General features: G+C 40.5%; 1 protein-coding gene across 2 annotated transcripts in view; it reads left to right on the forward strand.

Moving 5' to 3' along the window:
• Nucleotides 1–210: 210 nt before the first annotated feature.
• The window catches only part of TRIM24 (tripartite motif containing 24), a 63,144-nt gene continuing 35,829 nt past the window's right edge, over nt 211–27,525 (forward strand). For both annotated transcript variants that reach the window (XM_063320320.1, XM_063320311.1), the window contains exons 1-2: nt 211–827; nt 26,334–26,452. In XM_063320320.1, the coding sequence (XP_063176390.1) occupies nt 425–827; nt 26,334–26,452 (522 nt within the window). In that variant the 5' untranslated portion in view covers nt 211–424. The remainder of the gene's footprint in view (nt 828–26,333; nt 26,453–27,525) is intronic.

Below are 27,525 nucleotides of genomic sequence, written 5' to 3' on the forward strand. Positions count from 1 at the left end.
TGACGTGAGCCGCCCTGGTATCGCTGAAGGGGAGCGCCCCGCCCACCGCCTGAGGAGGAGGCGGGGCTGTGGGCGGGGCTTACCGAAGGGGGCGTGGCCTTTCGGGGCGTGGCTTCCGCCGTCGGGCGGGATGGTTCCTGTGGGGGCGGGAGCAGCGCTCGCCGCACGTAGGCGGTGGCGGCGGCGGCGGGGGGGGGCGTGGCCGTGCGGGCGGGGCGGGTGGCGCGGCGTGGCGAGGGGCGGGGCGCGGGCGGCCGTTGGCCGTGTCGCGCGGCGGGGCAGCCTCGTCCCGGGGCAGGCACACAAACAGCGCGGAGCGGGGGGGCGGCGGCGGTGGCGGTGCGGCCGGGCGGGAAGCGGCGGGGCTCAGCGGGGCCGCCCCGCCTCCCTTCAGCTCTCCGGCGGCGGCGGCCGGCGCAGGACAATGGAAGAGGCGGCGGCGGCGGCGGCGGCAGCAGCAGTGGCGGCGGCGGCGGCGGGGGGGCCCTGCCCGGCGGATCGAACGGGGGCGGCGACGGCGCTGAGCGGGGAGAACGAGGCCGAGAGCCGTCAGGGCCCGGCGGAGCGCGGCGGGGAGGCGGCCCCCCTCAACCTGTTGGACACTTGCGGCGTGTGCGGGCAGCCCATCCAGAGCCGGCGGCCCAAGCTGCTGCCCTGCCTCCACTCGGTCTGCCTCCGCTGCCTGCCGCAGCCCGACCGCTACCTGATGCTGCCCCCCGCCATACCCCCCTCCGCCGCCGCCACCGGCACCCCCAAGGAGCCGCAGCCGCCGGCGCCCCCTTCTTCCCCCGTCTCTTCGCCGGCCTCACCCATGCACTGCACGCCCGGTAAGTGGCCCTTCTGTCCCCGTCCCTTTCTCTCCTCCAGGTTGGGGGTGCTGCCCCTGCTCCCCCCCCCGCCTCACTCCTCGGAGGCCTGTGTGTCGCGATAGACGCGGGAGGGGGCGGGGAGCTGTCGCGACGGGAGCTTGGGAAACGGCGTGGGCGGGGTGCAGGTGCCCGGGCGCGGGGCTGCCGGGGGGCACGGACCCGTCGGGGCGGGCTGAGATCGCTGGTCGCCAGCGCCAAGGCTGGCAGGGGGGCGTGGGTTTTTCGTTTTTTTATTTGGTTTTTTGTTTTTTTTTTTTTTAATTATTATGGTTTGGTTTTTGTTTTGGTTTTTTTTATTTTTTTTTTTAAATTTCCCACCTCGGAAGAAGGCACTCATTTACTTTCCCAGGACCTCTCTGTGTGGCTAGAGGAGCGGCGGGAGCCGTCCCCCCTCCTCCCCCCGCCGGGCCGGGGGACCCTCCCTCGGTGGGCGCTGGGCGGGGGACTCTTGCCGGGGAGTGGTGGTGGGGAAAAAAAACCCACCTTAGTACGGGGTGATAGGGTGGCAGGAAAACGTAGCGAGAAAACAAGACTTTTTTTTGAGTAATGTTTCCGGTTCGGAGCTCACCTGGAGGGAGCCCCGCGGGTGTCACCCGTCCTCCGACCCGGTGCTGGCCCGGGGAGGGTCCGAGCGCCCGGTCGGTAACGAGTTGCGGGGAGGCGGGAACAGTAGTCGGCGTGATAGGCAGCCCGGATGGACCCGGTAATGCATGGATGTACAACTTAAAACTTGTTTAATTGTCGCGCTGAAGGGAGAATGCCGCGAGGAAGTTTTGGTAAACTCATGTACTGACACAGTAGCATGTGTCGGTGCTGTAAGAAGATGCGCAAAACTCCTATAATCTGAAAGTACTTTCCTAATTTTTTTTTTTCTTAGCCGTCTTCGGTCTAGTGGGTCACTTTATTTTGTTACAGGCAACTTCATTTTAGGAAAAAGGTGCAAACAAGCATCCTGTAGTGGAAATGGGTGAATATCCTGGAGAAACTTGAATAAAAAAGAGGGTGGAGGTCGTGCTTACTGGGATGTGTAGTGGGGGCTCAAGTAAAAACTGCTACATAAAGAGAGAAGTAGTAACTCCAGATTGGCCATTCTTGAGCAAGTATTGGCCATTGTCCTAAATCGGCATTTAGGAAATGTTTACCATCCTGCCAGCAGTTCTGACCAGAAAGATTACAAGTTGAATATGCAAAATGTTTTCAGCACATTGTAAAGGAACACCCTCTTGAAAGAAAGGAATATTTGGGACAATTGGAGAGACAGCCTTGCTTGAGAATATCTGAGAAAGTCCTGACTGTGTTATTAACAGGATACGTGGAGCCTCTTCATCTGTCTGGATGTCTATTTTGGTGTATTCATCCAGTCTTTAATTTTAGCATGTAATTTATGTAGTAGTCAGACTGCCTAGTCAGAAGTTTCAGAATGGGAAAATCTGTGAGACCCAAAGCCAGTATATTTAAGCTTGGTTGATCCAGGAGATCTTACTGCTCATACATCTACATGTGAAGTTCTGCATGAGAGGAACAGAAAGAGCACAAACTTTGGTGTATAAGGAGGTATTTCAAGATGAGATACTTGGAAATGAGAAAGAGGGCAGAGATGCAGCTAGCTCAGAGGTTGCAACATAGGCTGAGAGACAATATAATCGTCGTCATGAGAGTTTTGAGGTCATGAATGGCACAGCTCAATTCTCAGATGTTCAAATGTAGCAGAAATTGGTGTCTGCAGTTGAGTAAGAAATGAAATGCATCATAAGAGTGAAAAGACTAGTGCTATTCAAACACCTGCTTGAGAGGACAAATGGTATGAATTGATTATACACTATATATTCCTCCTCGTTCTACAAATTTACAGACATACTATTTTTTGGTGACATTATTTTTACCCTGTCGACTTTTCTTTCAAGTTATTTTCATGCTTCCACGCTACCATTCATATTCCAATATGAAGGAGAAACTTGCATAGATCTTATACTCTCCTTGATGCATTCTTCATGTCTTTTCTTGTCATGATTTTGGCCCAGTTAAAATGACAATGGCTGCATACTAGCTAGCTAAGACCTAACTTGATGGTGTGCATTGGCTGCTTTCTGTCTTCCACCTCATATAAATAACTTATAAACTTAAGATTGAAGAGAAAAAAAAAAGTCAGTGTCCAAAGCTGATTGTATTGAGGAAAAATGTTATGTTTGAAGGAGTGCTTAAATTCTCAGAAGATGAAAGGAAAGACAAAACAGTGCAAATCCGTCACCTCTTCTGGTAATGTGTTGTGCAAAATGTTTATGAGGAGTGACCTCAAGAAATAAACCCAAGAGTATAAGCTTTAGAAAGTTGCAGAGTAAATGCCTCTCATGATGTAAATTACGAGATTACTGTGACTAAACTGCAGAAATGAACAGCAAGGAAGCTATTTGTACTGGAAGGAATGTCCTAGGTAAGGAACACAATAGAATTACAAATTATGAAAAGCTCCTGAAAAGATAAGCAGACAGACTGCTTATGCACGTGTGCTGAGCAGTAAGATGTGGCACAAAAAGAAGGCTGAAGAAAGACTGGTAGAAGGGAGTCTGTCTTGAGCAAAGCAGAGGATGTGATATGAAAAGTGCTTCACTAAGCCAGCCTTGAGATGGAGTGTTGTGCCAATATCGAAATTAGTTGAAAAACAGGTAGCTAGAGAGGAACCAAGTTTCAAGTATAATCTGGATATGCTTTTTGTCTTCAGTAAACTGTTTCCAAGCAGAAACAGTCCATCGTTTTACTAGAGTAACACGTGTCTTCAACTTCCAACATATAGGCAAGTTGACTTGGGAGAATGTTGGCTCTCTTTCTGTAAAGATACTAACAACTAATAAAGGAGTGCTGTGAAAAAAGAATTAATTTCAAACATAAAGATCTAGAGTGAATTAAGAGTTATAGTGTTGCTCACTTGAATATGATGTTCAGCATGGGTAATGGCAAAGACAAGTGTCTAGACATGTGAAGGAGTTTCCTGTGGTGCATGTTAATCATTCCTCCTGCAAAGATGGACTAGTGGCGAGGCCATTTGGCATAGATATACTCTGTACTGCCACATGCATTCTGTTTCGAAATAAAAATTCTATAGAAAAGAAAACTTGAGAGTTTCTGATCTCTGTGCAGCACCTTAAACTTCAGCTCTGTACAGTCAGCTCTGTGTCAGACTTCAATGGTCTTAGCGCTGGAGAACTCACTGCTTGTTTTCTGAATGTCCAATGGTAACTTATTTAATGTAGATGATATTTTTGTTGTTGCATTGGTAAAAAATGGGTTGCCAGGCACAGAACATTACAAACTGTGCTGAACGCTGCAACAGTGGGTCTGTAAATGTGATACTAGCTTGTGAGCAAGTGTCTACAGACTCTGCTGCTAACTGTCTTGGCTAACTTTTTTGGTTTTTTTCTTTTTGTTTCTCAAATGAACATTCTGTACTATTTGATTGTGCGAGTTATAACTGGTGCGTACAAGAAGGCTGTTATTAGAAATTTGCCATTTGCCCAAATTTTGTGCTGGGTGGTGCTTCAGTGACTAGTTGAGTAGTAGCCTATGCTTAATTAAAACGACAGCATTCATAATGTGGGGAGCATCTGAACATTGTAGTACTCCTGTGGAATTTTTGAATGTGAAAGAGGTACATGAAAACTGCAAAGTTAAAGATTGAGATTCTGTTCCTTTTCAAAACTATTTAAGTAGCAAACATCCTCGTTTGTTCTTTGTCGTCAATCTGTACGCGAAATAGATTGGGAACTGGTGTGGAGAAAAACTTGTGAATGGAAATGCGTAGCAAAGTTTTAAGGAGGTATCATGATTAAATCCTAGTAGCATCAATAACAAAAATAGTAGAGGGAATTTTTTTCTATGTTTTATCCATAGACAAACCTACTAGCAAACAAATATGTATGAAGCTGTTAAAAGCATGTAATGTTTGGACACTCCCAGGATATAAATTCTTGGGGAGTGTCCAGACTAACAACTCAAATATGTTCGATACTTGCTGTTAATTAAGGAATAAATACATCAGAGTCACTAAACAAGGATTTCAGTGATGTTCATGTTTCATATTTCAGCTTATTAATGCCCAGAAATACTCGTTTACCCATACAACTTGGAGATCTATAAGGCATGGAATGAATACCTAACCCTTGATACCACCTCACATATGTGAATGGCATCTGCTGTTTCGTTCTATCCCACCGTCAGTCCTTATCCAGATAGCTTTAAACTTTCAGACTCTCATCTGATCTTGATATCCGGACTTTCTGATGTCATCACTTCATTTGACCTTGAAAATACAGCTTTTGAAATGAACTTACATTTTATTATTTCTCTGTATGTAACATGTTCCTTCTCTCTTTCAGTTTGATAATGATTAGGATCCTTATAGTTAGTTTGATTGATATAATGGCTTCATTTGAGCTTTCTTATGGAGAATATTGATTTTTCTTCCAGGTCTTGGTAGTCTAAGAAGACGTCATCTGCCAGCTACATATGGTTATTTCCATTTCAGCTTTTATATTGCCACTTGTTTAAAGTGAACTCTCTCCACCTTTGCCATTACAAAGAGTCCATATTTTAGTTGTGTGGGTATACACTCACACTTGAAAATATGTGGTTGTATCTGTGCATCCTTTCACAAGTCTTATTTCTGCTGTGGTGCCATCAAGAACTGAATTGTTTAATCTGTAACAAATTTAAGGAGGTTTCGGACTGCTGATATTTGAAAAGAATATATGTTATAGGAACACGTATAGGAAGGATATGCCTAGTTTTCATACTATTATTGGTTTGTGCTTACTTTGAATTGAAAACTCCTGGAGCTCCAGAGATTACGTACATGAAAACCATTTAGCATTGTTACAAGTGAAATATAGTATTATTGTTTTGATAGCCTGTAACGGGTAAACCTCTTGCCTAAAAAGTCATGTAACTAGTAAAAGCTTAAAATAATAATCAGTGTAACTAGTAAAAGCTTAAAATAATAATCAGTAAACTATCCAGAGAAAGTTCTTATTTTTCTAATAACAATGGCCTTTTAGAAAAAGGTATGCTCACAAGATATAGATGATGGGATGTGATACTCATTGTTCAAGTGTAACTTGAAGTAGAGGATATATTTGCCAAAAATTCCCACCTTCTTTTCTACCAGGAATTCCACAAAAATCCGTAGACAATACCTTTGCAGCCTTTATTAAAAAGGACAGCTACATGATGCTGAAAGAAGCTTTAATCATGCTTGCTCTGATATATGATTAATGTAAGCATATAATGTATGCTTATTATCTTATGTATGTCTACACAATAGTAGTTTTGAGGGTAGGTTAGAAGCATTTGCATTCTTGCGTCTTTCAACAATAGAAAGTGGGAAATTGAAAAGCTGAAGCTGTCAGAAACATCAGATGAGTGTTAAAACAACTGCAGTGATGTAGCCAGGTTCATTTGAATTATGTATTTGACTTATTACAGGCTTTTAAAAGTTAAGCTGTAGAAGTTATAGCTGAACTGTTGTGTGAAACTTTTTTAAGTGAAGATTTAAATCCTTAGCGGCCAACCTAGCTCTGTTCCAATACAACTCTGGTAAGCAATTAGTACTTTTAATAATGGAAAGAAATCCTAGATCGTAAGGGAACAGGAGAGGAAATATATATAGTAATGTATTAAAAAAATCTTAGATGTGTATCTAGTTGAAAGTATATTGGGTTGTTTGAATGCATATGAGAGAGAGCTCTTAAGAAAATGACTTGTCTGAAGAGCAAGGGAAAATAAAGGTGCACATGTTCATTAAGGGACAATTCAAGGAAGGAATGTGCTCTTTGTGGGCTAGCTAGGTCATGGGAGAAATGTACTGAAGAGCTAGTAGCCACGCAGCAGGCTTTTAGCTTGGCTTGCTGACTTACATGAGTACTACAAAGTGGCCATGTTCACTCAACTTGAGTCAGTTTGTTAACTTTAAGAAAGGAATTTTGTTGAAACTCTTGATTCGGAATGCACTGTTGCTAAGGAAGCTGGTCTTTTTGTATAGGAAAAGCTTTATGCCAGGGTTGTGTGAGTTTGTGTTAAGATGCTGTAGGTGGAATTTCCATATTATTTAGTGGAATTTCCCAGTAACAGTGAACTTGTGAAACTGGTATTTTGCCCATTATATCTAATCTGAAAACAAGACAGGGGAAAACCAAAGAGAATTTAAAGAGGATTTTAATGTGACTGTATTTCAGTATGAATAACTGTTTATGAAAAATCTTTTATTTCTGAAATTGAAAATTTAGACTTTTACAAGATTTTTACAATAAGATGAAATACAGTAGTTACCACACATTTCCTAACAACAACGTGCTGGTCAGGCAGGGTTCTTCAGGTGAATATGGCCCTGTAGCTTGCATTGTGGACCTGTGCAGATGACCTGGCTGAACTGTTGTCCTGGTTTGAAATAGAACAAGACCGGTTTTCCTTTTCAGTAATTTTACTTGTCAGTTATGTCTCTTCTAACTAACTGCACTCTCTGAAACTAATGGCATATTTTTCAGTGTCTGCTTCTAGCTGATGAGGTCTGATGTTTATAGTTAATGACAAGGAATGGTATGCAGAGAGGCTCTTGCTTACATGTACTGCTGTAACAACCAACTTTCTTATGTACCAAGTTGAAGGGTTGGAAGCGGAAGAGTGTAGAGGGGTTGCGCCTGTGGGGAGAAGCAGACAGGACAGGTGACCCAAAACTGGCCAACAGGGTATTCCATCCCATATGCATCATGCTCAGTATAAAAGCTGAGGGATCAAAGGGGTCACCATCTCTTCTTTGATTGCCAGTGTCCAAGGAGGACTCTGTCTGTTCCTCTGCCTTTGATCCCGATCTGTGTGTTCCTGAATCAAGTTCTTGAATCCCATTCCAGTCTGGTGCTGAGTCCAGTCCCGGTGCTGGCTGGTGACGCGATAGTCATCCTGGGAGCTCGATATTGGTTTTGTATGTATTTGTATAGATTTCATTATTTTTTTATTAAAATTATTATCTTTTACTTCTATTTTTAATATTTCATTAAAGCTGGCTTATTATTTTTTTCTTTCCCCGCACCCTGTAAGTCTCTCTCCCTTATTCTCTCTTTCTTCCTTTTGGGAAGGAAGAGGGGCTAATAGAGAGCATCTGTCATTTGTTTAGTGGCCAGCCCAGCTTAAACCTCAGCAACTGTGGATAGTAGCAAAACCTCCTACTGGACTTACTAGCTCCTATTTAACTTCTATCTGCTGTAATAGTTTAATGATGCATTCCTTTTTGTTTGGCTAATTTAAAGGTTACAGAAAAATTGTTTTTATAGAAAAATTCCAGTGAAAAATTTACCTCAACAACTAGGTAGCCACGGAGTCATTTATTTACTCTTTAAACTGTATACTTGCAGCTCAAACATGCCTTGAAGAAGTCAGTGTCATAGTTGAACTGACTGAATATCTACTTTTTTTTTTTCTAGTGGCCAGAGAGAATGTAGAAAAACATAAATGTTTACCATCAAAGAAAGCATGAAACAGTTATGTGAAGTTAACTAAGAAAATTACACCATTCTTAACAAGAAACAGTCTTGTAAAGTCAAGTATGAAACCAAAGCTTGAGCAAAAGAATGTTCCTAATTACTTGATACTGTCTTTCCAGTGCTTCAAGTAAATGCTTATTTGAAGCTTTTATGTGGGAGACCATTGTGTCTTACCTTGCATGCATTACTAACTTGTGATAGAGGACTAATGTTAAACAAGCTTTCTAGTTATTTTTGAAGTTTATCAGTGGACTATGGAAAAAAGGGAGACAGTAGGCAAGGCTCAGCCATTTGAACTGCAGTCATGGGTTTTGAGGGCCCTTGCTTCTAAAGTGGATTTGGTTCACAGGCACATCCTCATTTCAAAAAAAGAAATCTGCAAATCCAGTGCTGAACCCTCCATAAGTGGGAGTACATGGATAGGAGAACTGAGCCGTTTGCTTTTTGACTGTAGAAAGATTCCTGCTTCTGATTAATAAGTTAGTTGCCACGGGCAGCTTTTTTTAAAGTGGTGAGTTCCCCTTTCAACTGTAGTCCCTCAAGTGAATATAGTGCAATTTGAATAAAACAAGACTGGAGCTGAAATACCCTTTGAACTAAAATGATTACCGAATTTGAAAAGTGACTGTGTTTTCCCAGTGAGCTGACGTATCTGTCTGTACTTTACATAGTAAAAAAGAAACAGTGCTATTTTTACGTAAATGTTGACTTGGAAAAACCCCTTGTATCTTCTGAGTTCAGAAAGCATGTAATAAATTTAAAAGTTCACTTAATCCTCTTCATTCGTTTCTAGGCATCTGCTGTAGAGTCACAATACGGTTAAGGATGTGTGGAGTTGAAGTTTGTTGAAGTAATGCTGTAAACCAGCTTAACAGAAGTTCATGTTACGCTTAGGCCGCTGCTGAACTTGCTGGGTCAGGATACTTGTAACAGGGATGATGCTGGTTAGGGGAGGGAAGGAACGCTGGCAGCGGTGCAGGGCATGAGTAGGTGGGAAAAGAGAGAGGTAGAGAGCTGCAGGGCTCTGCTGGGGCTGGAGAAGACATTTTGAACTGGGAGCAAGGTTCTAATTTTAAATGTACAGTGCCTTGATAAAACAGCCTGGCAACAGCAGACCTCTTAATAGAAACGAGCAGTATGCAAGATCGGCTTGAACAGCAAAAGTGTGAGTTGAATGTGTACAAACATACTTCTTTCTTCAACCTGGACTACGCTTTAAAATGAGTAAACTACTTGCTAAAGTAATGTAGGAGTGTAAATTGCCTGCCCTCCTAGTCAGTTTGTTTAAAAAGAAGTGGGAGCAGCTTAGAATCATTTTTGCCTTTTGGAAAAGTTCCGTGGCTTGAAACTATTGTTTCAATAGTTTTCAAGTAAAAATTGAAATTCATAGCATTCCCTAGCCCCAAAGTGATTAGGGTGTTGGGCAACTGATCAGTTAGAAGCTGAGACAGTCTAATTAGCAGACAAGCTTTGTTGAATGAATATAGAGCCGTGTAATGATATGTAGTGTCCAATAGGACTTCAGTAATGGCTAAAACTTCCTGGGAATGTTGAAATCTTGGAGGTAGCGTATGTCAGAATTAGATTTAGCTCTTTTGAGCATTTACAGCTTCCCAGTTCCCATAGTACCTTTGCTTGCCTTAGCAGTTGGTTTTCAGCCTTTAATAGTTCTTTTCCTTACTTGCTTTCGTCTTGTTTGGGGGTCTTTCATCGCGCATTAGCAGCTATTGTTCTCAGTTGTTTCAGCCTATGAATTGTTGTGCTTACAACTAGGGACTACTTGGCCTTCAATAGTTCTGTTTTCTCTTCCCATTGCTGATAGCTGAGTGGGGACTATGAGGCTATAACCTGCTGACTAGCAAATCTTTTTTTGAAACCCTGAAAATAATTTAGAATGCTGTGATCATTTAGTTTAATCAAATGCTAAAGGAACTTGATCTCCTTTGAGAAGCTCTACTTAACTTTTCCTCAGTCCCTTCTCTATGCAAGAAACTCAAATGTGGATTCAGAGCTCATGCCTCAAGCTTTGCCTGAGTATTATCTCAAAATACAGATGCATAGTTGTAGTTTGCCTCCCACCGTTTACCTGAATGTGAGTCCAGAGATGCTAGCAGCCCTTTCTTCAAATATTACACTCAAAGCTGTAAAATAGAATGGTTATTCCCTGCTTCATAGCAAAGACTATGAAGTCCAGTGTTGTGAAAGAGTGTTCAAAAGAGCCTGGGATGGGATGGAATGTATGGGAGGGCCTGTGGTCTTCCCACATCTTCTAGTAGTGGAGATGAAACAAAAAAAAACTCCTAGCAATAGGGTCTTATTTTGTATCATAAGAACGACCTGCCAGAATTGCTCTTACCACTCGATAAATAAGTATTTGTTGTATTAGCTGTTGTGACTGGCACCATCAGTAAAATTGTGTGTATCGTGATGGATTGAGCAGGTTCAACTGCAGATCGGGAGACAGTCCTTTGTTGCCTTTTTCTTCTTAGAAATGGCCTTATAATTGGGACCAGATACAACTTAGAAGCAAAGCCACAGCTTATGGTAGCTCATATGTCTTCTAGATTATTACCATTGCTGTTTAAATTGAACAAGGCCAAAGATCTTTTCTCAAAATAATCATTCTAGAAGCTCTTTTGGCAAAATGAAGAACACTTTATATGTAGGCATCCCAAATGGGTTGAACTGAAAGTCCTCTTCCCTCCTTTCTACTCTTTGTGCAAGAGCTGAATGTAGTCTGGACTCTTTGAGAACCTAAATGCTAATCTTGCATGCTTTCAAAGTCCATTTAGTAACAGTATTATTGTATTGTGTTCCAATCTGATTGTATTTATTGTGTGGGTTTTTTTCTTTTTCCCGGCTTCCAGTTCCATTGGCATGAGATCAGATTTAATAAGGTTTTCTTTGGCTGCCTTTTGACTGATTTAAATTATTGAGAATATAGTATAGGTGCTATGAGCTGCGGGATGTCTGACTTCAAACCTTTGCCAGAATAGCTGTTTTTCTGCCTTAAAGTTGTGGTAGCTTCTTTTTTCTCTTTCATTTGCCATTATGCCAGCCAAGTAGGTTAAGAACCACAATGCCATGTTTGAACCCTTGTGAATATTCCTTAAAAAATATAGTAGGAATAGAAGTATTCCCATTCCCTAGTTCGTTCCCAAACTGGTATTGGAGGCCAAGTGTAATGTTTCCTGGACTTTATTATCTAAACTAATGTATAATCAGTCCTTTCAGGCAGCATGGCACGAGAAGGTGGAAATAGATCAAATGAATCTAAAGGACAGGTAAATGGCATTTATGAAGACCGGTTTTGGTAGAAGATTGATTTCCCTAAGCTTCAATTTTAGTACAGAGAGTGTCATGCTGGGAAAGGTGCCTTTGAAGGAGCTCTTCTCTGGTTTTGGGAGAATGGGGGAAACCACAGGAAGACTAGATTTCTTCAGCGGGTGTGGATGTTTACATCAGCCAACAAAGTTGGTTTGTGGTTCAGTTATTTACTGCAGATACAACATGAGAGAATATCAGGAAATATGCAGTGGGAACACAAGTACTATCACTGCTGCCTCTGTAACCTGCTGTTTTCTGAGAGCTGTAGGGCAGCTCTCTGAAATCGTTGTTCTGTTATCAATCAGCACAGGAATACGGTTTATTAGTTACATTCAGTAATTTTCATATTAATGCATTGTCAGAATAGAAGGAACAATGCTGCTACTTAATTAATGCTGGTTCTTGGAGGCTGTATAGTCTGTGTGGATCTCACAATGCATATATATTTCTCCAGCTTTGTAGTCTTAGAGTTATGTGAGAGCTGGAACAAGCTGGTCACCTTGCTTTTTGAACCCTTACAGCAGTGCTGTGGGATGCTGGGCATTTACCATAGAGGAATATAAAGTGAGTTGGCTGTTTATTCATGTACATTTATGCGCAGAAGTGCAGTGCTTGTAACTTGCAGATAGCTTGAGGGATAGTCTACTCTCTAGTTACTGGTTTTAGGATACTGGGGGGACTTTTGCTATTGAACTGGATACCCAACAATGGATAGGAATACTGGTATAGTTACTGAGAAGAAGTGGATGTTTTAAAGGTTTGATTCATCTGACCAAGTGTAAACATCTGCTTTTAGGATGAGAGGACTCAAGACTTAACTGTATTATCTAGGTCTGCATTGACTGTGAAGGGAGCTTCATGTGAATCAACACTTAGATGAATCCCAGTTATTAAAATTTGGCAACGCTGTAAAGAAACTTTATCCATCTTTCAAGTGCAACATTTAACTTTATGGAGTCACTTTGGCATAGTAAATCAGTGTTATTTCTGTGCTGACATTAAGAGTTGCTTTTTTCATAAATGCAAAAATTCTGCATGTGGCAAGCTTTAGTATTAAACAGCCTTTGAATATAACAGTAGTTATATTCAGTAGTCAGAATAGACTGGATTTGGGAATCTTTGGTTGTTTTGCTCAAATAAATTAACTGGTTTGAATCTTTACTTTTTTTTATTGCAATAATAATGTCTTGCAGAGCACTCGGACCTATCTGATGGAAACTGCAGGAAATAAGAAGTATCTTTATTTTTTTTTTGTCTTATTGACTACATTTATCAGAGTGTGAATTTTCATCAAATACTGTTTGTGCCTTTCATTGTTTCTGCACCTGTCAACAGCCAAGCTTTAAAAAAATATATATCTAGGAATCCTTAAAATATTGCCAGGTTAATAATGAAAGTGTTTGTTATATAACAGACTTAATTGCAGCACAGATGAAAAGTGTACAATTATAAATAATCAGAAATCATTCAGAAATACATATTAAATTCCTCTTTCTCATTATTGGGGATATAAGTCCTGGGCATTGTACTTCTGCAGTAAATGTGCTATTATCATATTGTAATTGAAGAATATATTGAAGAGATACTAATTAACAAAAAAATCAATTTTTAATACCAGCCCGCCCTTTCTTTTTCTTCTCTCTACCCTCTCACCAAACAAAATAACCTAAACAAAGGCAGAACTTATTATTCTTATTTAGCATATTATTCCTATGTACTGTTGAACATCCATTCTCTGCGTATACAATTTATGGATAAAGTTGATGGAGTCTTCCCTTATATTTGTTACCTCACTGTAATCTATATTTTGAGGTAGTTTGAAGGAAACATAACAGAGGTATTGATGACTTTTGAATTCTGTCTGTCCTTGAGGAGAATTTCAAAACAGATATTTATATAGCAGAATACAGATGGATGCAGCAAACGCTGCAGTTAATAAGTTGATGGCTCTCAGTATTGACACTGAAGTGATTTTAACCAAGTCTTCCTTTGGAGCTACGGGCTGCAGTTTGGGTTCTATGTAAGAGATCTTCTGTGTGCCTCTCGGTTGTATTTTGCACCAGGAATTTGAAATCACAGTAGCAAAGATAAGTGGAAAAGAGTAGACAAGCAAGTTGAGATTCAGCTGTCTGAACTGGAATATCTTCTGCCACTTCTGAATTTCTGGGATACCTGAGATATTCAAAAAAGGGCTGGCAGATGTACTGCACAATCCGCAGGAGACCTATTTTGTTCTGGAATAGTAGTTGGAAGTCAGGCAGGATATCCTTCTCAAATTAGGTATGTCTGTTTAGGCACCTGAATTGCTCCCCTGAGGCTAGTGGCTTGAAAAATGAGGGCCGAGAGACTAGTTTCCCTGGTCCTGATAGGTAGTTTCCAGTTATTGAGCGGTGATCATACTGGGAATGGGAGAAGACTTGTGGAAGAACAGATTGTAAGGGTGCAATCTGAGCACTTGAAGGAAAGGGGGTGTAACATGAGCTAGCCAAAGGCCTTGAATTGCACTAGCAATGTTTTGGATGACGTTTCTCCTGAAATACTCCGACTAAAGCCTGTTACCTACCATTGTTCCCACTACTGCTTCCAACTTGATTCCCTCAATGTGGTTCATATTCTTAGAAGTTATTTTTTGAGGTGTGGTTTGTTTTTTTTTTTTTTTTTTTTTACCTTCATATCTGCTCAGCATTGATGGGAACTTGATGGTATCTGGGGCTAAACGGAGGAAGTGGGTGAAACAGTGAAGAGCGTCACATGTTGGAGTATAGTTTTCATCTCTTCAGCAAAGGGTTAAAAAGAACCAATTCCTTCAATGTCTTCCAGAAGGGCTTGTTTCTTTGGCTTGTGACTGGCTCCAACTACCCAAACGGTAATCAGCTTACCTACTTTTATAAATATAATTTCTGGTAATAGATGCATTGTACCGCAACTGCTGAACTGTTAGCTGATAGATGAGAACTCTAAAAGATGAAAACCAGATTACAAAATTTCTTGCTACAAAGAAATGACTAATCGCTGTGTCGTGCTCACAATTCTAAGGTGGGATTCCATCTCCGTACCAGAGGTTCTGGCAACAGAAATTTTTTACCCCAGTGCGATCTTTTTTAAATAGTAATAACATGCTAACATGTTGCTATTCAGGGAGAAAGGTATTAATTTCCTTGTTCCCGAAGCATATGGATACGATGGACTTGAGCACTGTTGACAGAAACCTCGAGTGTCTGCAAAATGGTATTCTAGTACAATGTATGAATCTAGACAGCATTAAACCCACTTTCAAAATGTTAGCAACTTGAAAAATTAAATACTAGGCTGCTCAGAGAAAACGATGCAAGAATGTCACTGAATCTTAAAAATCCTTGCGTCTTGTATGCTTGAATTCATTACATATAAGTTGGAAATACTTGACAATTTCAGGACTTGAAAGAATATATTTTAATTTCGATGAAAGAAATGCTCATCACAGTCAGGAGTGACAATTGGCATAATTGTTGGCAGCTTCTGCATCGTCATTTAGGCATGTTCATTGCAAGGCCGTGAGGTTTTTTTATTCATCATCTTGTACTTAAATATTGTCTATCCCACAATAGCACTATTCCCCTTTGTTACCATTATGACGCTTCTTACAATTGTGCTGTCGAAGGAAATACATTGGACAGCCTTGGATGGGAACATAAACTCTCCCTTCAGAATTTCTTAAGGTATTCAGAAGTGGCTGGAGCCCTTGCAAAATTTACAATTTATGAAGTCTAATATGTGATATTTGAAATGTTTGAAGATTGGACACGTATAGCAAAAACAATGAACCATTTCACAGAGCAGCTGAAATATTTTAATTCAGCTCTGCAGTGCTTTCCAAGAAAGTCAATGCACTGCAGCATAAAAACTGGCCTGAAACACTCTTCCAGAGGGGGGGATTACAGCTAGGAGTCTTTGTTTGGTTTTCATCTATTTCCATTTTAAAGGGTGGTAAAGAAAGTGTTCAGATTTTAATAAATTTATCAGCTAGATTCGTGGTTGCTTTGAATGTTTGTATTTTGGCAGTAGATGCCAGTTTCCCCTTGAGATGTGCTTGCGTGTTGGTTTAACCTATCGCCCCTCCACGAGCAGCAGCAGGCTGTCAGAACTAGATAGGAGCAGCTTTTTCTGGAACAAACTGGTTTGAAGAAGTTGCCAATTCTGCAGCACCACTATTGGCTTAATGAGAAACAAGAGGAAAGCAGTAATTATTTTTAAAATTGATTCAGCCGTTAGCGCACATGATATCATCTCTCGAATTAAGTTTTCTAAGTGTTTGTTTTTAACAGAAAAACATGACCTGTGTAAATATAACCAGTTTACCCTCAACCCCATGCATTTTAATGAAAAACCTTGCAAATATTAATGGTCTCTATATACACAGTGAGAGGAGAAAAGATTCTGTAGGTCACAATTGAAATGCCCTAATTGTCTGTGCAGTTATGCTAAAGATCTTATAACTGGCACTGTCTTCAGTCTCTAACATACCTTCTATTAATGTTAACTAGCCTGTCTATTTTTGAAAATATTTAACTGTATGTGTGACTTGCTGTTAGTATGTTCTGTTCTGAAATCGGTACGGTTAAGATTTCAAACAAGACTCCTGTAAAACTGAGGAAAATTGCCTTACATAAGCCTAATTAATTTATTCTGTATTGACCATGTCATTTTAGGGAAAATTAGTTGTCAGTTGCTTCTGAGCACTCTATTTAATAGGGAGAGCTCCCGTTCACAAAACTAGTATTTCTTTGAAGAAAGGGAAACCTTATGCCCTCCTTTTTTTGGTAAAACACTTTGCATCCACAAACAAAAAGACACTTTTGGATTCACAAATGATTATCCAGTGGCTTTATTAAATTGGCTCTGCAACCTGTTCGCTACAGTGAAGACGCAAATGAGCCGAAACTGGGGCAGACCAGAGCAGTCTCCTCCTATTGTTTCAGGATGCTTCAGTAGCCTGGAATGTACTCCCAGGAAATTGAGAACTGAGTTGGAAATAATACAGTATATGCCGTAAATCCATTCTGCTGAATGGCTTGAGATTGCTGTGGATGCAGCATGTAATTTGTGAAGAAGAGTAAAAACGTGCCGTATTTTCCCCTACATGTCTAAAATGCAGGACAGCGTTCCTTGAAGAGAGGCAAATAAATTGTTAGCCTGTAGCCAGTGAGAACTGTTACGGTGGAAACTAATTCTTCTCTCCTGGCACAAGCCCATTTAATTCACATCGTATTCCCTAATCCAGCTTGTTTCATGGCGCATAAATTTTTGTGTTGGCGTGGGATAGAAATGAATGAGCAGGGGAGCCAGCATTATTACTTTTGTTAGGAATGAGGTGTCCAGGCCTGGTTCAAGCAAAGTCTGAATGTAAGGTCCTACAGCTGCTTGATTTTCATGTGAATGGATGCTGCTGCTGTTAAAAAGGGTGGAGGTCTTCCCCTCTACTCCTCCTACTCAAAGCCACATGCTCTTGGTCCAGCTCACTATAGAGCTGCATGAACAACTATCCTGGCATAAAGGCGTAGATAAAATGTGGGATCTTATCACTTACCATCCTCATGATAATCACGATGGTGATTATGGAACTCCTCCCAAGTTAAGTAATATGTTTTCACCTGCCCACTGGAGCACTCTGGAAATGCTTGCTCCATTTTAAAAAAAAAATAATAAAAAAAAAAAAATTAAAAATCTTACAGGATTATTTGACAAAAATAAACCCTGACACTTGAAAACTTCATTCTTCTGAGCAAGAACAAACAGGTAAGTATGCTTTTAAAACCTCACTTCCTGCAGTGCTTTGATGTTAGACACTAACAGTTACAAATCTACACGCTGTAAATACCTGCCTCCTCTAAAAAGTGGACTGCTTGCCTAAACTTAGGCTCTCCCTCAGCTTGCGTCGCTGTGCAGAGGCAGGAGTAGAAACAGTTCCGAGCCCCTCGGAACTAGCCTTCTTGATAGACAATGGATTTCTTTGTTTTATACCTTTGAATGAAGATACTTATGTAATAATCGGTTGTTAAAAGAGAACAAGCTATGCAATTCTTGTTAGGATTCTTAAAATTGAAACTTTAAACCCATGTAAAATGGGACTGTTCTTGGCGAAAGCCATACTAATGCATGTTATCTTATCCCTTGCAGTGTTCCCCTTTTGAAGATTCAGTAACTGCTAAGGCTACGGAGGAGTCTCCCCTCTTTCTAACAATACATGGCGGTTTTTTTGTGCTCACTACTTCTCAGAGGTTTTTTTCTTTTTTCGTTTGTATCCACTAAACCTTGCAGTGCTTCAGGCCCAAACACACGGAAATTTTCAGTTATTTTACAGATGAATCCTGTGGGTTTTTCTCGGTTCTCTTCCCCCCCCTGCATTTGCCCCATTGTAATGGGCACCACAGGGCTGGAAGCAGTAGGTCGCAATTGGTGCGAATAATATGGGTGACAGTTAGAACCGGAAAACAGGTTTCTTGTTACCACTAGAGGAAAACAAGGTTCAGTAGGAGTGAATATTCTAAATTTGAAGGGAGGATGGCAAATCAGCTGACTGAAGCTTGACAAAAGGTTGAGAGGGAAACATAGGGTTTGAAGCAAACAGGCAATCAGAGAAGGAGTAGTCCAGTCAAAAATGGAACAACTGGCTGAAGGTCCCTGTTTGACTACTCCTGTAGCTGCTCTGGTGTGCTGGAGTCACTGCTGGATCCTCTTTGGCGTTTGTTTCCTTTAAACTGCAGGATATAGGTGATGGTAGGTGATGCTACTTCAGGGAATTTTAGGAAAATGTGAGGTCATCCTTTGACCAGTTCCCCACCCCCCACACTCTAAGGAGGAATAGGAAAAGTAGCTTGACTGCAGCTTGTTTCCTCTTACAAGTAATACTAGATCTGGCTTTCTTAGCTATTCCCTGTGTCTCTAGAGTGTAGTGCAACATCAGGCATTCTGAAAGGAAATGGCATTAAATATACCAAGTGTCAACTCTTTATTTCTGGCAATTTGCTATTGTAGCAAGTCTTCTTTTCAGAGGATCTTCAGGAAGGAAAATTACTTTGTTCACTAAAAAATAACTTGGTCTTGGAAGCCTCCTAACTATATTGTTTAATTCACACCCAAATACACAAATATCTCAAAGCTCTTGGGTCAAGTTGATTTGGTCAAGAATTAGGTGAGTGTCAGAACATTCATGTGGAATTAGAGGTCCTCCTTACCCCCAGTTTAATCAGGATAAACCAGTAGAGCCTCACCATCCAGGAACGTGCTTAACCTGAACAGCCAAAATGCTAACCTGAATCTGATGCTGTTTCTGATGCTGCTGCATTGTAATTGCTCTGACACTGTTTATTCAAAGATACTGGGTGTTTTGTCTTCTGTGAAAAATACTAGGTTTGAGCTGTCTTGGTAATGTTCTTGAACATATAGTTGGTATAGCAAATGTCAATTGCAGAAATAATTTTTGGAATGAGTGAAATTTCATTGTATTATCTCCCAGTGTGTGGGTTAATAATGTTCCGTGTGGCAGCTTTCCAGATTTTTCTTCTCTTTTGCCCTCGTTCCTTTTATCAAAACTGTGGGTATCTGGGCGGGGAAGGGGAATGAATAGCAAAATAGTTTAGGGATTTCCCCTCACCTCCCCTTTTAAAGCAATAATATATTTCTTGTTTTGATGACATAGTATGCTTCTCCTGTAGTTTCATTAGAAGATGAATTATTTTCCTTGCCAATTTATATAAGGAGATCAACTAAATGGCTTTTAATATCTTGCTACTCAGAATTTGAATCTTCTTGGACAGACCATAGTATGATAGCTAGGGTTGCCAGCCATGAAAGCACTGGAGTAAATTGCAGCACAATTCAGGAAGCAGGTGTCTTGAAACAAGAGGAAGGAAGTGTTGGCAATAAGATTAAGCATGGGTAGAAAGCTATTTCATGATTGCTTCCAAACTTTAACGGTTAAAAAAAGAAAAAAAAGAAAAGAAAAAAAAGTTTGATTCATTGTGGCACTAGGAAAGCGTCTTGTAGAGGGATTCGATGGAGGAAATGTTAATTAATTCAGAGGTTAATTTAGGAATTGCATTCTGTGCATGCTTAAGGAATGGTTTAAAATGTAATTAAATGTTTATGAGGAGAAAAGGTGTAGCAATGAACATTACAAGCAAATACATACATGGAATGTAGTAAGAAAATGCTGGGGCTATATTAACTTGTCTTTCTATTGCATTCCTTCTTCTTGCATATTATTGCAACTCTTTGATAAAACACAATCAGAAATGTCTTTGGGAAAATATCATTGTCCTTTTGCTTGTTCCAAAAAAGTTAGTTAATTGCTTGCTACAGCACCTGTTGGCTTGCTAACAAAAAGCTTGTATGTGTGCTCCTATGTTTGCTTCAGCCATCTGTCTTAACACTGTTTGTCAGTTATGACTTTACCCAATCCGACTCTCTACGCACCAAAAGAAGTCGAACTCCTCTATCAGGTCTCTTAGTAGGCTGGGCAGAGCAGTAATCCTTAGTGTACAGTGTTGTGTTTTGTTATCGCCACAGGATCTAGAAGGGGATACTTGTCCACGGTCTGAGTTAAGCTGTTTTACTGGAAAACTAGATGAGGAAAAAAGGGTTTCAAACCATGTCTGTGATTCCTTTATCAAATCATCATTGTACATGCAAAATGTATCGTAAACAATACAATCTGAGGTAGATAGGAATAATCACTTAAAACTGTCAAGTCATTAATATGCAGATATTTATTGTACACTGTTTCCACTTTTATTGTTGATACCAAAAGACTGTACTCCAGCATGCATCTGTCAGAGTTTTCCTCCTATCTTTTAAATAAATTTCTCTTAAGCTACTGTAGTATATAGTATCATCTACTAGATTAGTTTGAGGACAAGGAAACTGTTTCAGTACTCTTCCAAGTCCTTTTTACTTGAGAAAAGAAAGAAGCATAAGACCTCTATGGTCAGCAATATTCTAAACTGAATTAGACCTCCAGAGTGGCACAGATACTGTAACTGGCATGAGGTTATGTATTGTCCACATCTTTCTAAGGTTTCAATATGACAGAGCACTGTATTCTTCATATAAAACCTGCAAACTTACCTACAAACCAGCATCTCTTTCAGATCCACTTCAACTAAGATAGAATTCTAGTTTAAAGCATTTAGCTTAAAGAAAAACAAACAACAAACAAAACAAACCCCCAAACCCAACCAAACTAAATACCCAGACAAAAAAAAAAAAGTGGGTTACGCACCTGTGTGTGGTGGCTAATGTTGGCTGGCTGTTAGATGCCCACCAAGCTACTCAGTCTCTCTTCACCCTCAACAGGATAGATAAAGACACTTATCTAAGATCACTTACCCATTACCGTCATGGGCAGAACAGGTTCAACATAGTAAAATTAACTGATTACCAATTAAATAGAATGGGATGGTGAGAAACAAACACAAAAATAATAATAAAATGAGGAGGAACTCCTTTACTTTGAGGGTGGCAGAGCACTGGAACAGGCTGCCCAGAGGGATGGTGGAGTCTCCATCTCTGGAGATATTCAAAACCTGCCTGGACGCGTTCCTGTGCAACCTGCTCTAGGTGAACCTTCTTTGGCAGGGGGGTTGGACTAGATGATCTCCAGATGTTCTTTCCAACCCCTACAATTCTGTGATTCTGAGAAAAAAACAAACAAACAAACAAAAAAAACCAACAAAAAAACCCAACAAAACAACAAAAAAAACCACACACAAAAAAAACCCCAAAACAAAAAAAAAAACCAAAAAAGCGCCAAACCAACCAAAAATAAAAAACCAAACAGAAAAACCTTTCCCTCTCACACTACTCTTCACTCCTTTATTCCTGACTTTACATCCTCAAGCAGTGGAGTGGGGATGGGGAATGGAGGTTGTGGTCATTTTCTAACAGTTCCTTTCTGGTGCTCCATCTTCCACCCGCTTGTTCCCTGCTCCACTGTAGGATCCCTCCCGTGGGATACAGGCCTTCAAGACCTGTTCCAGCGTGGGGTCTTTCTTTAAGACCTGCTGCAATCTGGGTCCTCCCCATGGGGTACAGTCCTTCAGGAACAGGCTGCTCTGGTGTGGGTCCCCCATAGGCCACAGTTCCTGCCAGAAACCATGCTCCTGCATGAGCACTTCTCCATGGAACATGGCTTCTGCCAGGAACCTGCTCCTGTGTGGGCTTTCCACAGACTGCAGCTTCCTTCAGGACATATCCACCTGTTGCAGTGCACCTATCTGCTCTAATGTGGCCTTCCACAGGCTGCAGGGGTACAATCTGTTTCATCATGGTCTTCTCCATGGGCTGCAGGGGAATATCTGCTCTGGTACCTGGAGCACCTCTTCCCCCTCCTTCTTCACTGACCTGGCCGTCTGCAGAGCTGCTTCTCTTACATTTTTCTGACTCTCTCCGAGCTGCCTGTTGCACAGCATTTTTTACCCTTTCTTAAACACTTACACAGAGATGCCACCAGCGTTGCTGATGGGTTCAGATTTGGTCAGTGGTGGGTCCATCTTGGAGATGGCTAGAATTGGCTCTGTTTGACATGGGGACAGCCCCTGGTGTCTTCTCATAGTGGAGACGCCTGCAGCTTCCCCTTGCCTCCCATTACCAAAACCTGGACATGTGATCACAATGTGCTGTGTTATTGGACCAAATCTTATTCTGAAAGAGGACTCTGCACGTGAAACAAATCAAATGTTAGGTGTCGTCTTCAGAAACAGATACTGAACAAGTAAAGGAATTTTCCTGTTCCCGATATTTCATGTTTATAACTTTCTCCAGCCTGGCCTTTACGGGTATGTGCTCTTAGGCTTGTGCAGATGTATTTTGGGCTGTAAGCAGCATAAATAACACAAACTGACTTAAATCCCATCAATAGCTGACAACTGTACAATTTGTATTGGATGAATTGCTGAAAACTTTGCTTGGTATATGTGTAATTTTATCATTTTATACAAAAAGCTGCATTCTGTAACTAGTATTGTGAAGTAAGAATTTATTTGAAAATTACTATTTCCAAATATAACTTTAGTACTTAATTACGACAGGTAATCCTGATAACATCAGTAAAAATGCTAATATTGGAACAGAGATATGTTTGTGCATGAGCTTTGCTAAATTAAAGTGTGTCTTTACATGAATATAATCAGTGTCCTTTTTTTAACTTTGAATACGTTGTTTTTGTATTTACCCATGTTTTTTATTTAATTCGAAAATAGTCGTAGTCTTTCCTCTTCTGCCTCTGTTTTCCCATGGGAAGCTCTGAATTTTAGGTTCATTTTAAACCATATTTTTCCTTGCCCAGTAACTTGGTGTCTGTCTCTCTTAGTTATGTGGGCTCTGGTGAACTACCAGCTCCTCGCCGGGTTCTGTAGGACCATGTGGTGATTATACGGTGCACTCCACTGTGCTATTTCTTTACTGATAAGGAGCATGGCTAGAAATTCCATTGCTGATGTACAGCATATCTGCGTGAGCATGTCTCTTTGAGGTGGCTAGATTGAAGTTCTGCAACGAATCTGCATGAATTAGTTAGGTACCGTAATTTGCCATGACTCTCTTGTTTCAAACGCAACATGCGTGAAAAGAACATGTGCTGAGCACTCTGCTTGCACCTTCCATTTCTCATCTGGAGAGTGGGGACGAAAAGACTGACACGTGGTTTACATTATTCAGTACGTTACTGAAAGAGCCTTGGGTATATTAAGAATAGTAGATAAGGACCTAAAAGGAATGCTGTTTGGCTAATTTATGTTTTACGTTTTGTGCCAAAAAGGCCTGTGTTGCCAGCTGTGTGCATAACAGTGTAACCTGGCTGCAACAGTTATACGGTACTAGGTGTTCTCACTTAAATCTGTGGTCCTGAGGTTGACTAAACCTGGTTTAAAACTGTTTTGTGTAGCAGTCATCGATTCAGGATTATAACAAAAGCAAACTCAGCCACACACAGCTGCAGAAGAAAACCTTGACTTTGAGCTGGACAGCATAAGGAATTCTCAAAGTTTTGAGAGGATTGGGCACTTTTCCTTTTCTCTCTCTCCCATCTCAGTCTGGAATTTCTAAGTGATCTCTTGAACAGGTAGTTGGCAGTATTCTGTTGGTGAAAATGCAAATGAAATGTTTGGTTTATGTTAGTACGTTTCCTGACTTACGCCCTGCCCCTTGTGTTTTCAGTTCAAGCTGATTTATAAACTCAGCTTAATGCAACTGATCCGTTTCAAAGACAGTGGTTCCATGTTTAATCTTCAGCAGCGGCGTTGGCCCTTCCAATCCTCGTCCCGTTTCTCATGCTGCTTCAGTGCAAGCAGTAGTGCGTTGGGTCAGTGAAGCAGTTTGGGGCTGGAGGTGAAGCTTGGGAGGGCAGGAGAAGCATGTCCACGGCTGAAGCAGTTTGCCAGTCTCATTCTTTGTTTATACCCTGCTCCAAATCACATGCAAAGACTGACTCAGCCACTTGTGCTAGCCCAAAGCAATGCGTTTTGTCGGGGTCAGGAATGAACAGTGAGGGAACAGAGGGCGGCAGTGTTGAAAAATGTAAAAAATAGTCTTTTTTTTTTTAGCAAGCATGCAGCTTGAGTATTAGGAGATTTGTTCACTCTTGACTGTGGTAAATTTATTTCATAGAATCATAGTATCGTAGAATGGTTCAGGTTGGAAGGGACCTTAAAGACCGTCGAGTTCCAACCCCCCTGCCATGGGCAGGGACACCTCCCACTAGACCAGGTTGCTCAAAGCCCCTTCCAGCCTGGCCTTGAACACTTCCAGGGATGTGGCATCCACAACTTCTCTGGGCAACCTATTCCAGTGTCTCACCACCCTCACAGTAAAGAATTTCTTCCTGATGTCCAATTTAAATCGACCCTCCTTCAGTTTGAAACAGTTACCCCTGTAAGCCTCCTTTAGGTATTGCTTAATAAAAGGAGAAACTTGGTACTTGGAGTTCCATTAACTACCTGACATACCAGAATTGGATTTCTTAATTATCCCTCATGATGATGATATAAACAAATGATACAAAAGTTTTAGCCGAAATATAGAATTTGTATATAAAAAGAAGCTGTGCAAATATGTACTGAAATGCAGACTGGCAAAATGGCAATTATAATAAAACCAGGCTTAACATTGTAGCCTTCAGATGAGTGTTAAATGGCTTGCACACAAGTGGAAAACTGCTGGCTGAATTTCCAGAATGAAGAGCTAATTTAGTAAAACGGGTGGACTTTTATTAGAGAACTGCTTTATAGTAGGTTGGCCAGTTAAATCTCTAGTGTGTATTGCAAGAACAATAAGAAAAAGTTACCTAAATCTTGTATGAAGCACTTAGAGTAAGGAATTAAGTTCTTCTGCAGAAAGTGAAATATTTAATAGTTTCCGCACTTCTACATTTTATTGTAAAAGTGAAACAGGAACAGAAATGAGCCTATGCGGGTTTAGTTAAATATGCAAGTGCTGAAATATACTGGTGTTAAATTTGTTGGGTCAAATGGCGCCTCTGATCTTCTTTAAGGCCCTAAAATCCTGCCTCCTCTCAAATGGCAGCTGTAGGTCTAGAATCTCTCCCAGTGTGGACTCACAGGACTATTCTACTGTAGGCTTTGCATGATGATTTCCACATCCTAAGTGGTTATTTCAACTTAACTTAGTTACAATAATTTTCTTTTTTTGGTGGTAATAACTGATAATTTTCTTAAAGTAAGATGTTAATGCCTAGCATTTTAGAGATTTTTCTTGGATGATAAACAAGCCTCAGTGCTAAGAAGACATTCCGTTTTCTGCAGCTAGGAAAGTTGTCTACTGTAAAATGTTTATATACATCTTTTCCATTTCAGTCTGGTCTACTCACTGTTGAACCCCAAGTTTTGAACTTGACTTTGTCCTTTTTATTCTCTTGAGAAAACTATTAATTGTTTAATCCTTTGAGTTATTGGTTCTCAGCTCTTTTTTCAACCTGGAGTCCAAGTATGTTATTGTCTTAGAATGTTTCCACAGCGTGTCTTGCAGAGGAGACGAGGGAGACGACCTTGCTTATTTTTTCCTATGTCTTGCTTGCTTGCTTGCCCTTGCTTAGGGTGAAGGTAGTCACAATATTAATACAGATCTCTTCTTCCTCTATACAACTTGCTTCATTAATTTTGTATTTATTACATTTCAGTTTCTTGTATTACACAGTTGGAAGTCAGTCATGTCACACTGCTGATGTGTATGTGGGAGTACGTAATAGCACTCAATGTCACTAATTAACACTCCACACTAATAAATGTTTATTTGAATCCATTCTATAACAACAAATTGTCAATGGGAATACATTCCTTTTAGAGAAAAGGAATTCATTTTCTATAAGATTAAGGCAAATTCTTTATAGGGTTGAAATAAAAAGGTGCTTGACCTTGATTGGAAGAATGCGCCATCAGGGAATAACAGGTAAAGGTTACTTCAGCGATAAATAAGGGTTAGCTTCCTTTTACTCACACCTTATTGACAGGGAAGTATCAAAACATCCTTTCAAAGTATTTATCCTTACAAGCTGTCTTTGAAGTTGTCTGATATACCTTAAGCTGTGCAAGCATAATCAAAATTTTTTTTTTTCCCCCAGTCGGTGTTATCCGCTGTCCAATTTGTGGTCAGGAATGTGCAGAGAGACACATCATAGATAACTTTTTTGTGAAGGATACCACAGAGGTTCCCAGTAGCACAGTAGAGAAATCAAATCAGGTAAGTGCATTAACATGTAATCAAGTTAACACCTTTTGGATGTGTATGCATATCCTTGGCTTCTTGGTGTGTGGCCTTTTTGCTGTTCGCATGCAGAAAAAGACTTCAAGTACTTAGTCATCACTTAGTTATAGGGTATCTACTCTAGAAAATCAGTTAAAATTGATGAAAATGCACATGAAGAAGGTGGTTGTCTTATTCTGAATTATTTTTAATTGTTGATTTAAAATTTCATTGGGATAGCAAAAGATAAAATTAAGGAATAGGTGTGAGAATGGGAATTTCTGTGCTTTGGACAGGGCACTCGAAGCACTCTCTGAAGCACAGACCCAAACAGCACTACGTCAAGAGATCTCAATGTAAAATGGAATCCTCTGGCTAAATTGACTTTACTTCTCTTATCTCAGCACCGACAGAACATGGCACTAAATAGCTGCAGTGCAGTTACCAAGCAAGAGGCTCAAACTTTTAATTGGGGAAAATGATATCTTGTAGGGGTTTCTTGTTTGGTTTGTTTTTTTTTTTCATATGTAGGCTGCCCATTCTTCCTTTTGCAATCAAATAATAGACATCTCATAAAACCAAAACTTGCTTATCTGGAAAAATAGCAATACTGTTTTTTTAATCCTCATGATGTTTTTTCAGGATGAAAGTACCAGTGTGGAAGTAATACCAAATGAATAATGACATCTGTGTAGGACCACAGTTTAGCAATCCCTGGTATCAAAATATTGCGCATCTTCATTTTTAGCTAGTAAGAGAGTATCTCAAGAATCTCTTTATTCATTAAGTCTTTTATTAAACTCCAGGAACTTATTGTAAATAATTCAGCCTCTTTATACATTGCTGCACTCTTCATAATAACAGTACAAAAAGGTTACTATGTCAACGTAGCTTGTGTTTTATCTCATCCCCTAACATTTGGATGGTGGTCTCCTTTTATTTTGAAAATGCCTCTTTTTTGCTTTACTGTTTTAGGGACCTGTATTGACTCTCAATCCATTTGTTTTGGGGGCAGCTTCTTAGAGGTCCTTTATTGTGTGGTCTGCTTGTTTCAAAGCTTAGCTGAAATT

The sequence above is a fragment of the Chroicocephalus ridibundus genome, chromosome 1 (genome assembly GCF_963924245.1).
Source record: "Chroicocephalus ridibundus chromosome 1, bChrRid1.1, whole genome shotgun sequence".
Classification (NCBI taxonomy): Eukaryota; Metazoa; Chordata; class Aves; order Charadriiformes; family Laridae; genus Chroicocephalus; species Chroicocephalus ridibundus.